Here is a 13,984-nt window from a genome sequence, read left to right on the forward strand (position 1 = left end):
TTTTTTGTTTTTATTTTTTCATTAGGCCTCCATTTTCTTTGTTCTTTCCTGGCTGGAGGACCCCCAAACGGGGGGAGGGGGGTGGGGGGTGGGGGGGGGGGTAGGGAGATGTTTTTTTTTTTTTTTTGTATTTACATTGCACTGTGGACTTCCACTATCATAGGGTGTTGGTATTGTTGGTATTGCACTGCGATAATTGTAAGAATGCTTTCAATAGGATAGCAGAAGGTTAACACGGAGAATCACCAGTTTTTGTGGGATTGTAGAAATGGGAGGGATAAGAGGGAGGGATAAGAGGGAGGGGAGTGTTACAGGGATAGCTAAAGGGATAGTTAAAGGGAGAGAGATATGAGAAGAGGGAGGGAAGAACAATTTAGATTTACTTCAAAGGGGGGTAGGATAATAAAGAAGTAGGTCAATAAGAACACAGATAATCTGGAACAGGACCTAAGGTCCTGCTGACGCACAAGGGTGAAAGGGGGGAATTAAGAGGTAAAGAATATGGGTAAAAAAGGGGAGGGTATAGGGGGGGGGTTTGAGACCTAGATCACATAAATGATAGTACTTTAAGGTATGACACGTGGGGGAGGGGAGATGGATGGGAATGGGGGTATAAGGGGGGGGGGGGGAATACCAGGTGGGAGGTAGGGGAAAGAGGAGGAGATAGCTTATATGATATGATAATATAAGGAATAACAGAAGATCTTGATCTGATGCGAAAGTACCTGAACTATAAGAATCAAGTTAAACATGTTGAAGATATGCATAATAATGTTCTAGCATAAAGGAGATATGGGGGTACATGGTCAGATGAAGAGATGGTAAAACGGGGGGAAGGAGACAGCCCAGGAAAAGACGAAGTAAGATAGAGGAGGGGAAGGGGAGAACAAGGGACAAATAGAACGCAAGGAGATAAACTAAAAGAGGAAATATGGGAAAGGAGGAAGGGGAAGGGAAAAGGGAAGAAGAAAGAGAAGGAAGGGATAGGAAAATCAGATAGAGAAGAGAGAGAGAGTCGATTAAATATATGGTAAAGAAAATAGAGAGCCATGGATTAGGACGCCGGGCACTAGCACAGCCCTGCTCTACAGCACCCCCAGGATAAACGCCTCTCCTCCGGGTGGAGGACAAGCCGGAGGCGTTTTGGGTGCTCGTATTTTTTTTTTTTTTTTTTTTGTGTGGCGACCCGGTCTCTGAGGGACACCGGGAGACCACAGACGCGAGAAGTCAATCTTTGCGGAGAAGGAAAGGGTTTTTTTTTTTTTTTCCCCTGCTGGCCAACGTTCCCCCCCCCCTCCCCCCCTCGTGATAGCTAACTCTAGGGGTAGGTTATAAAATGTCGAAATTAACATTTACCTCGTATAACGTCAAAGGATTAAATATCCCCGAAAAAAGAATGCGACTATTATCAGAAGTACAGAGAATGAAGTCACAGGTCATCTTTATACAGGAAACCCATTTTAAGAGAGGAAAAACCCCGAAATTGAAAAATCACAGGTTCCCAATAGTATACCATAGCACATCACAAAATTCGAAATCATGTGGGGTATCTATTTTGCTATCTAAACAAGTAGTGTGGAAGGAATCTGAAGTGATTAAAGATGAAGTGGGACGCCTGCTAATAGTGAAAGGTATATTAAACCAACAGAAGACCACGTTGGTGAATATTTATCTACCAAACATCGATCAGATAAATTACTTGGAATCATGTCTACAATTGGTCCACCAACACAGGGAGGGCATACTGGTGATAGGGGGAGACCTTAATCTAGCCCTGGATCCTATAAAGGACACTTCGAAAGGTGTCTCTCATCTGTCATATATTAAACTAAGGAAGGCTAAAAAACTCCTACAAGAATTACAACTGATCGATAGTTGGAGGATGACTCATATACAGGAGAGGGATTACACGTTCTACGCAGCTAGACACGGTTCATATACAAGAATCGACTATGTCTTTATACCAAAAAATCTAGTGACATCTTTAGTGGATGCTAATATTGGAACTTTTTCACTCTCAGATCATGCTCCAACAGATTGTACAATAAAATGGGGAGCCGATGATAAGAAGGAGTGGCAGTGGAAAATAAACGATACACTACTGAAAGACAGGATGTACGAAGAGAAAATAAAGGAAAAATTAGATTTTTTTTTTGAAACAAATGATACAGAGGAAACAACCCCTTTCTGTCTGTGGGAAACGCATAAATGCGTAATGAGAGGTAATCTTATTGCAATGGGAGCACATAGGAAAAAGATGCTAAACGAACAGATAGACATACTGTTTAAACGAGTGGGGGAGCTTGAAACTGTACATAAAAAATCCCAGGCCGAAGCAATAGAACAGGAATTGGATGCGACTCGAGAAAAATTGAACCTGCTGCTGATAGATAAGGCTAAAGCCAAACTAACAAGGGGGAGAAGAACATTTTACGAGTTTGGGAATAAACCAGGTAGAACATTAGCAAATGCTCTGAAAGGAGTGCATACAGGTAATCATATAACACAAATTAAGGCCTCTAATGACGAAATGGTTAATACTCCGCAAGAAATCGTAAATTGTTTTAAAGAATATTATGAGAAACTATACCAGTTAGAGGATTAAATGACCGCAGAGAAGGAACATGAGAAATTAGAAAAAGCCAGGGAATATATTAAAGACACTCTGATGCCAAAAATATCGGAAGAAAAAGCAAAGAAAATAGACGAACCAATTACGATAAAGGAATTTTCGGATGCCCTAAAAACACTAAAATTGGGCAAAGCACCAGGCCCTGACGGGTTTAGTCTAACATATTATAGGATGTTCTCGGAGAAACTAGCACATAGATTTATAACAGCCTTCAACTCCCTGCGGGAAGGAAAAAAAATACCAAATGAAACATTGCTGGCACATATAGTAGTTATTCCCAAAGAAGGGAAGGATCCCTCTCAATGTGCCAGCTATCGTCCCATATCATTGCTGAACGTGGACCTAAAGGTATTTACAAAAATTTTAGCCCAAAGGATAATAGAATGTATATCAGACCTGATACATCCTGACCAAGTGGGATTTATACCAGGTAGGGAGGGAAGAGAGAATACACAGCGAGTGGTAAACGCAATATATCTAGCTCAAAAAGAAAAAAAGCCAATGATATTAGTAGCCAGTGATGCAGAAAAAGCGTTCGACCGCGTTGAATGGCTGTTTCTAAAAGCAACGCTGCAACACATTGGATTAGGAGAAGGGATGATGAGCTGGTTTACGAATTTATATTCACATCCAAGTGCGAAAGTTAAAATAGAAGGTAAAACATCCGAACCATTTGATATTCGAAACGGGACAAGACAGGGATGCCCACTATCACCCATAATTTTTGTTTTGACAATGGAGCCTTTCCTAAGGAAAATACGTGCTAATGTAAATATTAGGGGAGTAGCAACAAAGGAAGAGGTACAGAAAGTGGCGGCATACGCGGACGATTTAATTTTTTTTATAACATCCCCAGTCATTTCTCTACCTCCCCTAATGGCAGAAATAGAAGAATATGGAAGTCTGTCCAACTTCAAAGTTAACTATGGGAAAACAGAGGCACTAGGAATAGAAGTAAAAGTGGAAATATTGGAGCAGATTAAAACTCATTTTGGCTTTAGGTGGACAGACTCCCATGTAACCTATCTGGGAACAAAGATAACAGGAAACCTGAATAGACTATTCGAAGTTAATCATGTATCATTGGCCAGGCGAATAAAATCAGACCTAGATAGATGGGACAAAGGAATATTCACATGGTTCGGGCGGACAAACATATTAAAGATGAACGTGCTTCCAAAAATTTTATATCTAATACAGGCCTTGCCAATTAAGATTCCACAAAGTTTTTTAGGAGATCTAAGATCAAGATTCCTGAAATTCATCTGGGCAGGGAAACCAGCTAGGGTAAGTAGAACTATTTTGGCACTACCTAAGGGAGAAGGAGGGATTGGATTCCCAGATTTAATAAAATACCAGGAAGCAGCACACCTAACTAAAGTAGTGGAGTGGTGCGGACAGAATAAAAAACCCTCGATAAGAATGGAACAAGCGACAGTAGAGGTCCCACTAGAAGGAATGGCATGGATCCCAGACAGCGAAATAACAACAGAGATAAAGAAACATCCAATGATAGGAGCTACCAGACAGATTACTAAAAAGATTTTTGAAAGAACGATGATATCAAAATACCCTAGCCCAATGACACCGGTTTTAGGGACGATGGCTTTTCAAGTAGGATTGATAGACCCAAGGTTTAAGGCCTTGCGACAGAGGGGGATAAGTAGAATTATACATTTCTCAAAAGATAATCGACTGATGACAAGGAGAGAGATTGAAAGAGAAGGTATACCAGAATTAGACTTTCTAAGGCAGCTTCAATTAGAAGCATTCCTTCGAATAAAGGCAGACACCTTCTCAGAAGTAAGACCCCCGTCTAAATTCGAACGGATTTGTCTGGATGGGAACATAGTAAGACACTCTCTGTCTTATTTTTATGCAACGTTAATTAAACTAGACAGACCACAAGAATTTACGTTCATACGAGCTTGGGAGAGAGATCTTGGACTAACATTTACCCAAGAACAAAAAGACAGGATATTTCGATTTACCCATAAGGCGTCAGTGGCTAGTAAGTATGAGGAAGGGGGATACAAAATATTAACAAGATGGTACAGAACGCCAGCAGTATTACACCGAATATATCCAGAGACTTCAGATATCTGCTGGAGATGTCTCGAAGCGGAAGGGACACTAGTACATATCTGGTGGGAATGCAGGAAAATAAAGGAATTTTGGAAAACGATAATAGAAACAATTAATATAATCACGGGAATTAACTTAACGGATAAACCATCGACAGTTCTATTACTAGACATCCCACTGTCATCGGAAAAATATAAAAACTCGCTGATAAGACATCTTATTATAGCAGCTAGACCGTGTATCCCCGCCCTGTGGAAACAGGAGACTCCTCCATCGAAAGCACAATGGCTTGCAAAAGTAGCAGAGATACAATTAATGGAAAATCTAACATTGCCATTGAAAGACCAAGATGAGAGATACCAGGCGATATGGGCTCCTTATGTGAGATACAGGGAGGGGTAGGGGGACGGGAGGATGCGAATGGCCAGCAGGAAATTTTAATGTTCTTATTTTTTTTTTTTTTTTTTTTTTTAGGTGGGTGGTAAGGGGAGGGGGGATAACGGGTAACAAAAGATAGAAAGATAGTGAGGAAAATGGAAAGTATTATGATTACAGGATAAAAGTGGGAGGAGGATTAGGAGGTATATATCCATCTCACTCCCAATTTTCTGATAATATTGAAATGTTATATGCTGTAATGCGTAACTCTTGAAATAAACAAAGAATTGAGAAAAAAAAAGAACATCCGAGTTGCCAGCCCTTTTTGATTCAAGTATTGTATTTATGGGGCCTGAACGTCCTGGCTAGAGCACCGGATCACAGTTCATGGACTTCTATATTGGCAGTGGAGCTGGGGTAACATTTTGTTTCTCAAATAATTTAAAGTACTAGTAAACCAGGAATTCTCTTTTAAGGAACATGCTCTACAAAGTGTTTTTTTTCCCCTTTTCCCTTTACTCCTTTTATTTATTTATTTTTGGCATACATGTAAAAATTGTGAAATTGGGGTAGTCTGCCTCTTGCTAAAATCTTGGTGTTCTGCACCACAGCCTATATTGGTTTCCACAATCTTGATTTTCTTGGAACCCTTTCCTTACCAGGCATAGATGTTAGGCAGTTCACCAGTACTTGGTAACTTCTATTAGGGGAAGAAGATGAATCTAAAAGCATCATCTGGAATTAGAAAAAAAAGGAGTTTAAAATGGCCCTCAATGACCATAGTAAACACAGAATTATTTACATATCCAATTTTGCACTCTCCTTAGCATTATTTTCATGCACATTAAAACTAAAATAGAAACAGAAAATATCATATAGCCCTTTCTAGCATACGGTTAACTTAACCACTTGAGGACTGGACTGTTTCACCCCCTCCAATCCAGGCCATTTTTCAGTTTTCAGCGCTGTCACACTTTGAATGACAAAGTACCCAAATTAATTTTGTATCATTTTTTTAATACAGATAAAGCTTTATTTATGTGGTATTTAATCATTACTGTGTTTTTTTACTTTTTAATATGTAAAGGAAAAAGCCATTTTCTTATTTATTTATTTATTTTTTATAAAACTTTGCAAACTAACAATCTTTATAAATAAATTTGGTCCAAAATGTATTCTGCTACATTCCTCTCCTGAAAAAAACAAAACAAATCAATGTATATTATTTAGTCTGTGGTAAAGATATATAGTTTACAATTACAATCAATGGTGTGTGTATATACAGTATATATTGTATATAGATAGATATAGATATATACAGTATAAAGCATCTCACAAAAGTAAGTATGTTTATTAATATTATTATATATTTTCATGTGACAACACTGAAGAAATTACACTTTTCTACAATGTAAAGTGTACAGCTTGTATAACAGTGTAAATTTGCTGTCCCCTCAAAATAACTCAACACACAGCCATTAATGTTTAAACCGCTGGCAACAAAAGTGGGTACACCCAAAAAAAATCCAAATTGGGCCCAATGTGTCAATATTTTGTGTGACCACAATTATTTTCCAGCACTGCCTTAACCCTCTTGGGCACGGAGTTCACCAGAGCTTCACAGGTTGCCACTGGAGTGCTCTTCCACTCCTCCATGATGACATCACAGAGCTGGTGGATGTTAGAGACCTTGCGCTCCTCCACCTTCCGTTTGAGGATGCCCCACAGATGCTCAATAGGGTTTAGGTCTGGCAAGGCAGTTGTTGTCTTGGAGGTGTGTTTGGGGTCGTTATGCTGGAATACTGCCCTGCAGCCCAGTCTCCGAAGGGAGGGGATCATGCTCCGCTTCAGCATGTCACAGTACATGTTAGCACCTATACAGCCCCAGACCATGACACTCCCACCACCATGCTTGACTGTAGGCAAGACACACTTGTCTTTGTACTCCCACCTGGTTGCCGTCACACACGCTTCACACCATCTGAACCAAATAAGTTTATCTTGGTCTCATTAGACCACAAGACATGGTTCCAGTAATCCATGTTCTTAGTTTGCTTGTCTTCAGCAAATTCTTATGCATCATCTAGAGAAGAGGCTTTCTTCTGGGAAGACAACCATGCAGACCAATTTGATGCAGTGTGTGGCGTATGGTCTGAGCACTGACAGGCTGACCCCCCACCTCTTCAACCTCTGCAGCAATGCTGGCAGCACTCATACGTCTATTTCCCAAACACAACCTCTGGATATGCCATGAGGTGCCATGTTGAACTTCCAGCGACCAGTATGAGAGAGTGAGAGCGATAACACAAAATTTAACATACCTGCTGCCCATTCACACCTGAGACCTTGTAACATCTAATGAGTCACATGACATCGGGGGAGAAAAATTGCTAATTGGGCCCAATTTGGACATTTTCACTTAGGGGTGTACTCATTTTTGTTTCCAGCGGTTCAGACATTAATGGCTGTGTTGAGTTATTTTGGAGAGACAGCAAACTTACAGTGTTATATAAGCTCTACACTCAGTACTTTACATTGTAGCAAAGTGTAATTTCTTCAGTGTTGTCACATGAAAAGATATAATAAAACATTTCAAAAAAATTGGAGGGTGTACTCACTTTTGTGAGATACTCTATCTATCTATCTATCTATCTATCTATCTATCTATCTATCTATCTATCTATCTATCTATCTATCTATCTATATATGTTTGAAAATGGATCAATCCTTACTGTGTATCTAATTTCTCCAGGCCCTAAAATACCAGGACAGTACAAATACTGTACCTCCAAAATGACCCTTTTTGGAAAGTAGACATTCCAGGGCATTTGGTGAGGTTTTTGAAGTTGTAATTTTTGGTCAGAATTATTGGGAAAAATAAGATATTTTTATTTTCACAAACTTTTTATTTTTTAACAAGTTATTTCTCATATACAGCATAAGCATACTTAGAATTACACCCCAAAACACACTCTGCAACTTCTGAGTATAGGGATACCCCTTTTTCAAAGTCTTAATGCATAGAGGGGCCCAAAACCCAATAAGCAACTTCAAGCGTTCTAGGGGCATAAACTAATATTTAATGACCCATCACATTTTTGGAGGCACAGGAGCACCAGGACAGTGAAGACACCAACACAATTACCACATTTTGGTACAAGAACACCCCAAGGCAGAAGTGTCCAAACTTTTTTCAAAGAGGGCCAGATTTGATGAAGTGAACGTGCGTGAGGGCCGACCATTTTGCCTAACATTATTTGAACCATTTAAATTAAATGCAAATTAACAAATACACTGCCCAACAAGAATGCTCTTGCCTCTGTGGCAGTGTGTGGTAAAGAGTCTAAGGATGAGCTTGGGCGTGTTATTTGGATATACCATATTTATCAGCGTATAACACACACCTTCACTTTAAGAGAGAAGTTTCTGGATATTTTTATTTTAAATAAAGAACTGTAATGCAAAATAATGTTCACTGCCCATCAATGCAGCCTTACCATTGCCATGAATGCAGCCTCTAAATGCAGCCTCACCATTGCCATTAGTGCAGCCTGATCCGAGGCCATCTGCAGCCTCTGAGGGGGCGGGACGAGCGCAAACAGATTACATACAGGAGAATCTCATGTTTGCTCGGCGGTCTCTTTAATACAAAGTCACGCCTCCTATGATAGACAGAACAGTCATCCAATGACAGCCCAGGAGACAGGACTTCCTATTACAAATGCCGCAGAGTAAACAGGAGATTCTCCGGTATGTAATCTGACAGGACTCGTCCAGCCCCCTCCCTGTCCCCTCCGAGGCTGCCAGAACAATAAATACGGTATATAGCTTTTGTGGCCCCCCAACAAATCCCAGTGGCGCTCAGGGATTCATTGGGTGCCACAAAAGATATATATATCCAAATTACCAGTGGGGCCGCATTAAACTGGAAAGAGGGCCGCAATTGGCCCGCGGGCCGGACTTTGGACATGCCTGCCCTAAGGTATCTTTTAAAGGCATAATCAGTCATTTGAAGATTACATTTGTTGCTCAATTTACGCTGTAACCAAACAAAATTTATGTCCTTTTATTCTTACAAATTCAGAGTTTTCTTTTGGTGGTATTTTATCTCCTCTGCAGGGGTTTATTTTGCGCTATAAACAAAAAAAGACACACAATTTTGAAAAAAAAATAGGATTTTTAATAACAGCTTACCTGTAAAATCCTTTTCTTGGAGTACACCACGGGACACAGAGCCTCTATTCGTTACATAGTGGGACATCCCAGAGCAATGCTCAATGAAGGGTGGGAGACACAGATCCAAGTAGGCCGTTAACGGACAAGAAGTCCTAGACCGCTGCCTGCAGCACACTACGCCCGAAGGCAGAATCCATATGTCCTCCTACATCTATTTGATAGAATTTGGTAAAAGTATGGACTAAAGACCAAGTTGCAGTTTTACAGATCCAAGCCATTAAAGCCTGGCGATGCACTGCCCATGAAGCACTTATTGCCCTGGTAGAGTGCGCCTTAACAGAAAAAGGAGGAATCTTGTTCCTTAAACCATAAGCTTGGATAATTACTTGTCGAATCCACCTAGAAATGGTGGATTTTGATGCCGCTTGGCCTTCCTGGGACCATCTGGCACAATAAACAAAACATCTGTTTTGCGTATCTGGGTAGTTGCCTGCAGATAAACTTTTACTGTTCTCACTACATCTAGAGAGTGCAATAACTTTCCCCCCGCTGACTGCGGCTCAGGAAAAAAGCAAGGCAAAACAATGTCTTGATTTAAATGAAATGCCGATACCACCTTTGGAAGAAAGGTAGGATGGGGGAGTAGTACAATTTTGTCCTTGTGACAAACTAAATAAGGCTCTTTATAAGAAAGAGCTGCTAACTCTGATACTCTTCTAGTAGAAGAGATAGAAATCAAATAGGCCAATTTTCTACTCAAAAGAATCAAAGGAATATGGCAGATAGGTTCAAAAGGTTGCTTTTGCAAGACTGACAATATTAAGTTCAAATCCCAGGGACATAAGGGAGACTTGACCGGCGGGTTTATCCGCAGCACCCCCTGAATGAATGCCCAGACTAGGGAATGGGATGCCAGCGGTCTCGGAAAAAAGACTGATAGAGCGGATATTTGACCCTTGATGGTACTTAGGGCAATTTTCATATCCACTCCTAATTGGCAAAAGGCGAGAATCCTACTTATGGCATACTTTTGAGGATTCCACCCTCTGGATTCACACCAGGAAACATACGCTTTCCAGACTATGTGGTAGATTAGTCTGGAGGCCGGCTTTCTAGCATTAATGAGTGTAGAAAGAACTGGACCTGAGATCCCTCGTTTCTTCAAAATGTAGGTCTCAGTAGCCAGACCGTCAAATTTAGCTTCTGTAAGGAAGGGTGGAACACTGGACCCTGTAACACGTCGTGACGTAGTGGAAGCACCCAAGGTCTTCCTACCACCATCTTTATGATCTCGGCGTACCAGGACCTCCTGGGCCAGTTTGGGGCCACTAGGATGGGGGAAGAGGGGAGGGGAGGGGGAGATACGCCAGCGAGTAGTATCGAGAGGGGGTTAGAAACTTACCACGGTGTGATCTGTGAGATATAACACGGCCATGGTGAAGGAGGATTCCTGGTGGAAAACAGGCAGAGGCGGGAAAGGGACCATGGGCTGGTGCAGTCATATGGGGATTTACCAGGGGAATTAATAGAATGTCCAATAATACTGGTGAGACCAGTATTGTGTCATCAAACGGAGGTATCTGTATAGGCGACAATTGCAGGGTAATGCAAGGACTGGGGGGTAGAATAAACTGCACCCATAGAGACCCCAAAAGTGCTGCCGATCACGTCCTGGACTAGCAATGCCCTGCCATCGGGCCGCCAATGGACAGGTGGGTTCCGTGCATTAACAATTGACCCATCGGGTAAGCCTATATTAGTAATTATGTTGAATTATATATTCCTTGCTGATGTATATTACATGTTGTGTTTTTTATTGTATTATTTATTGTATAGATTGGCTGTCCTGACTAAGCGGTAACTCCGCGAAACTAGTCGACATTGACCAATCATGGATCTGTACAATTGTTCTGTTTTGCATTTTATATTTCAATAAATATTTTATACTTATGTTTATTGTATTTTATCAGTACCGAGATAGTCCCCTCAAACCAACTGAGTGGGTAACGTTGGGTTTAGTTTCAGCTACTATTCCCTTGATCCCACTCTGCCCCTTTTTCTACATTTACAGTAAAATATCAGTTGTGACAACCATGAATCAACTTATCGTTGGCACATATTACCAACAATATATACAAAGTACCAATAATTGTGCAGTGTATGTAAACTCTACATGTCTCATGTTTCGCGGTTACTTGATGTCCGCTTCCTCAGGAGTCATACATAGGCGCATAATTTGTTGAAAGGTATGTACACGGAATATGTCACGAAACGTGGATGCTGTGTCAGGTAGGTGGCCAAGAGCCTGAACCATAAATGGCAACCCACCCCGGAGGACACAGAAAGTCACAGGATGGCCCAAAACATAGGTATAACCTTCTATAAAGAGACGTCTGTTCTATCCCAGTCAATGTCACTTGGTATATTATATATATGTATGTAAGTAGCCCCTCTGGGTACAGGGAGGTCTGAGTTCTTTATATATATTTTGTAACCAGAGGTGGATCTGATATATTCCTTTGGAAAATATTAGTAAACTGTGTGGCCCCATACACACGAGAGGATTTATCCGCAGATACGGTCCAGCGGACCGTATCCGCGGATAAATCCTCTCAAAGATTTCAGAGGATTTCTATGCGATGGCGTGTACACACCATCGCATTGAAATCCGCGCTGAAATCCTCTGCCGATGACGTGTCGCGCCGTCGCCGCTATTATGACGCGGCGACGGGCGCGACGCTGTCATATAAGGAATTCCACGCATGCGTCAAGTCATTACGACGCGTGCGGGGAATCCCTTTAGACGGATGGATCCGGTAAGTCTGTACAGACGAGCGGATCCATCCGTTGGAATGGATTCCAGCAGATGGATTTGTTGAGCATGTCAGCAAATATCCATCTGCTGGAAATCCATCCCAGGGGAGATTTATCTGCGGATAAATATCCCACGGAGTGTACACACCATAGAATCTATCCGCTGAAACCCGTTTGCACGGATTTATCTGCGGATAGATTCTATGGTGTGTATGGGGCCTGTGGGTGTGCACCTTTATACAGATTAAATTGTTGTAAAAAATGGGGTTCTATGTCCTCCAGTCAGATTGTAGCTTCAATCAGGTAGCTGCCTCATGTGGAGTGAAGAGTTTGGCTTTTCCTGTTCCAGGCAGCTAGAATACTGCCTTGCAGTATTCTCAAATGAAACTGGGCGTAAGGAACAGCCTCGAAGGAGGCCACCATCTTCCCTAATAGCCTCATGCAGAGGCGAATCTATGGCCCCTTCTTTGTCCTGAACTTGTGGATCAATTCTCTTAGAGACTTGATCTTTTGCTCTGGCAGGAATACCCTGCTTTGGGATGTATCTATGATCATGCCCAAATACTCTACCCTTCTTAGGGCTTGTAGAGAATATTTCTGTAGGTTTATGATCCATCCTAGATGCTCCAAGTATTTTACTGTATTGAGCACTACATGATCTAATCCTGCCACTGACTGATCTATCACAAGTAGATCGTCACTGCTATGCCCGTGCCCTCAGCTTTGCCAACAGAGGGGCCAGAACCTTTGTAAATACTCGGGGCGCAGTTGCCAAACCAAAGGGCAGAGCCACAAATTGGAAGTGGCGATGTTCTACTGCGAACCGTAGGAACTTTTGGTGAGCGGGATGGAGAGGCACATGTAAATATGCGTCCTTGATGTCTATAGACGCCAAGAATTCTCTGCCTTGTAGGGTGGCGACCACAGATCAAATAGTCTCCATTCGGAAATGGCAAATATTCAGAAACTGATTCAGAGATCTTAGATCCAGGATGGGTCTGACGTCTCCATTTGGTTTTGGAACCACAAAGAGGTTTGAGTTAAAAACTAAACCTTGCTCTTTTAGGGGTATTTCCATGATTACTCCTTGAGACATTAAGTGATACAAATTCTTTGAAGAAGGATTTTCTTTTTAATGGATCTTTGGAGGGCCTTGAACTTTGGAACTGGTAAGGTGGGATCTCTCGAAATTCCAGCTTGTACCCTAGGGATACTGCGGAAATTACCCACTTGTCCTGGATCTCTTTCTGCAATGCCGCTAAAAACTGCCGAAGCCGCCCCCCACTCGGCCGAGCGGGGTGCCTCTTCATAAATGCTTGCTCACAGGCCCACCCCCTCCCATTGCTAATAGCATAAAGAGCGCCCCCATGCACGAGCGCGACCTAGGGGGTAATGGTGGTGATCATACGTGAGGACGATCCCCCTGACACCTGCCTGAGAGGAGGGAAGGCAGCCATTCATGGCAGAGCTCTGCAGCAGAAGGAGTGTGCTGTCTGAAGGAACTGACACTGCTCAGGAGCATGGTGAGTGGAACTCAGCTCTTTACTCCATCCAGTGGTGGCCAGAAAAAAGACACCTACTCTAAAATAGGAAAGGTCCTTAAGTTTAAAAATTATGACTCTTTCCTGGCTTACCTTATCCCCACCGAAGGTTTTCTGCCAAGCAGAACCAATCTGTGCCAACCTTCAGGGATATGGGTTCCTACTTAAAGGAGGCCTCTTCCCTGGGCCTTTTAAAACACTCTTCCAGGACTTTTAGCGTACAGTAGCGAAAGTGCTGGACCCTAGAGCCCAGTCCTCAGAAGAGAGACATAACAGGCAACACCTCGCCCACGAGGTCCGGATACCATCCAGTTTTGGCATAAAAATGTAGGCGTCTTGAATGGACCCGAAAGTGTAG

General features: G+C 42.0%; 1 protein-coding gene across 2 annotated transcripts in view; it reads right to left on the reverse strand.

Annotated features, from left to right (window-relative positions):
- The window catches only part of LOC120940965 (osteocalcin 2-like), a 194,125-nt gene that overhangs the window by 54,667 nt on the left and 125,474 nt on the right, over positions 1 to 13,984 (reverse strand). For both annotated transcript variants that reach the window (XM_040354156.1, XM_040354145.1), the window contains one exon: positions 5,755 to 5,830. In XM_040354156.1, the coding sequence (XP_040210090.1) occupies positions 5,755 to 5,830 (76 nt within the window). The remainder of the gene's footprint in view (positions 1 to 5,754; positions 5,831 to 13,984) is intronic.

This window comes from Rana temporaria, chromosome 1, assembly GCF_905171775.1.
Source record: "Rana temporaria chromosome 1, aRanTem1.1, whole genome shotgun sequence".
In the NCBI taxonomy this organism is placed as follows: domain Eukaryota; kingdom Metazoa; phylum Chordata; class Amphibia; order Anura; family Ranidae; genus Rana; species Rana temporaria.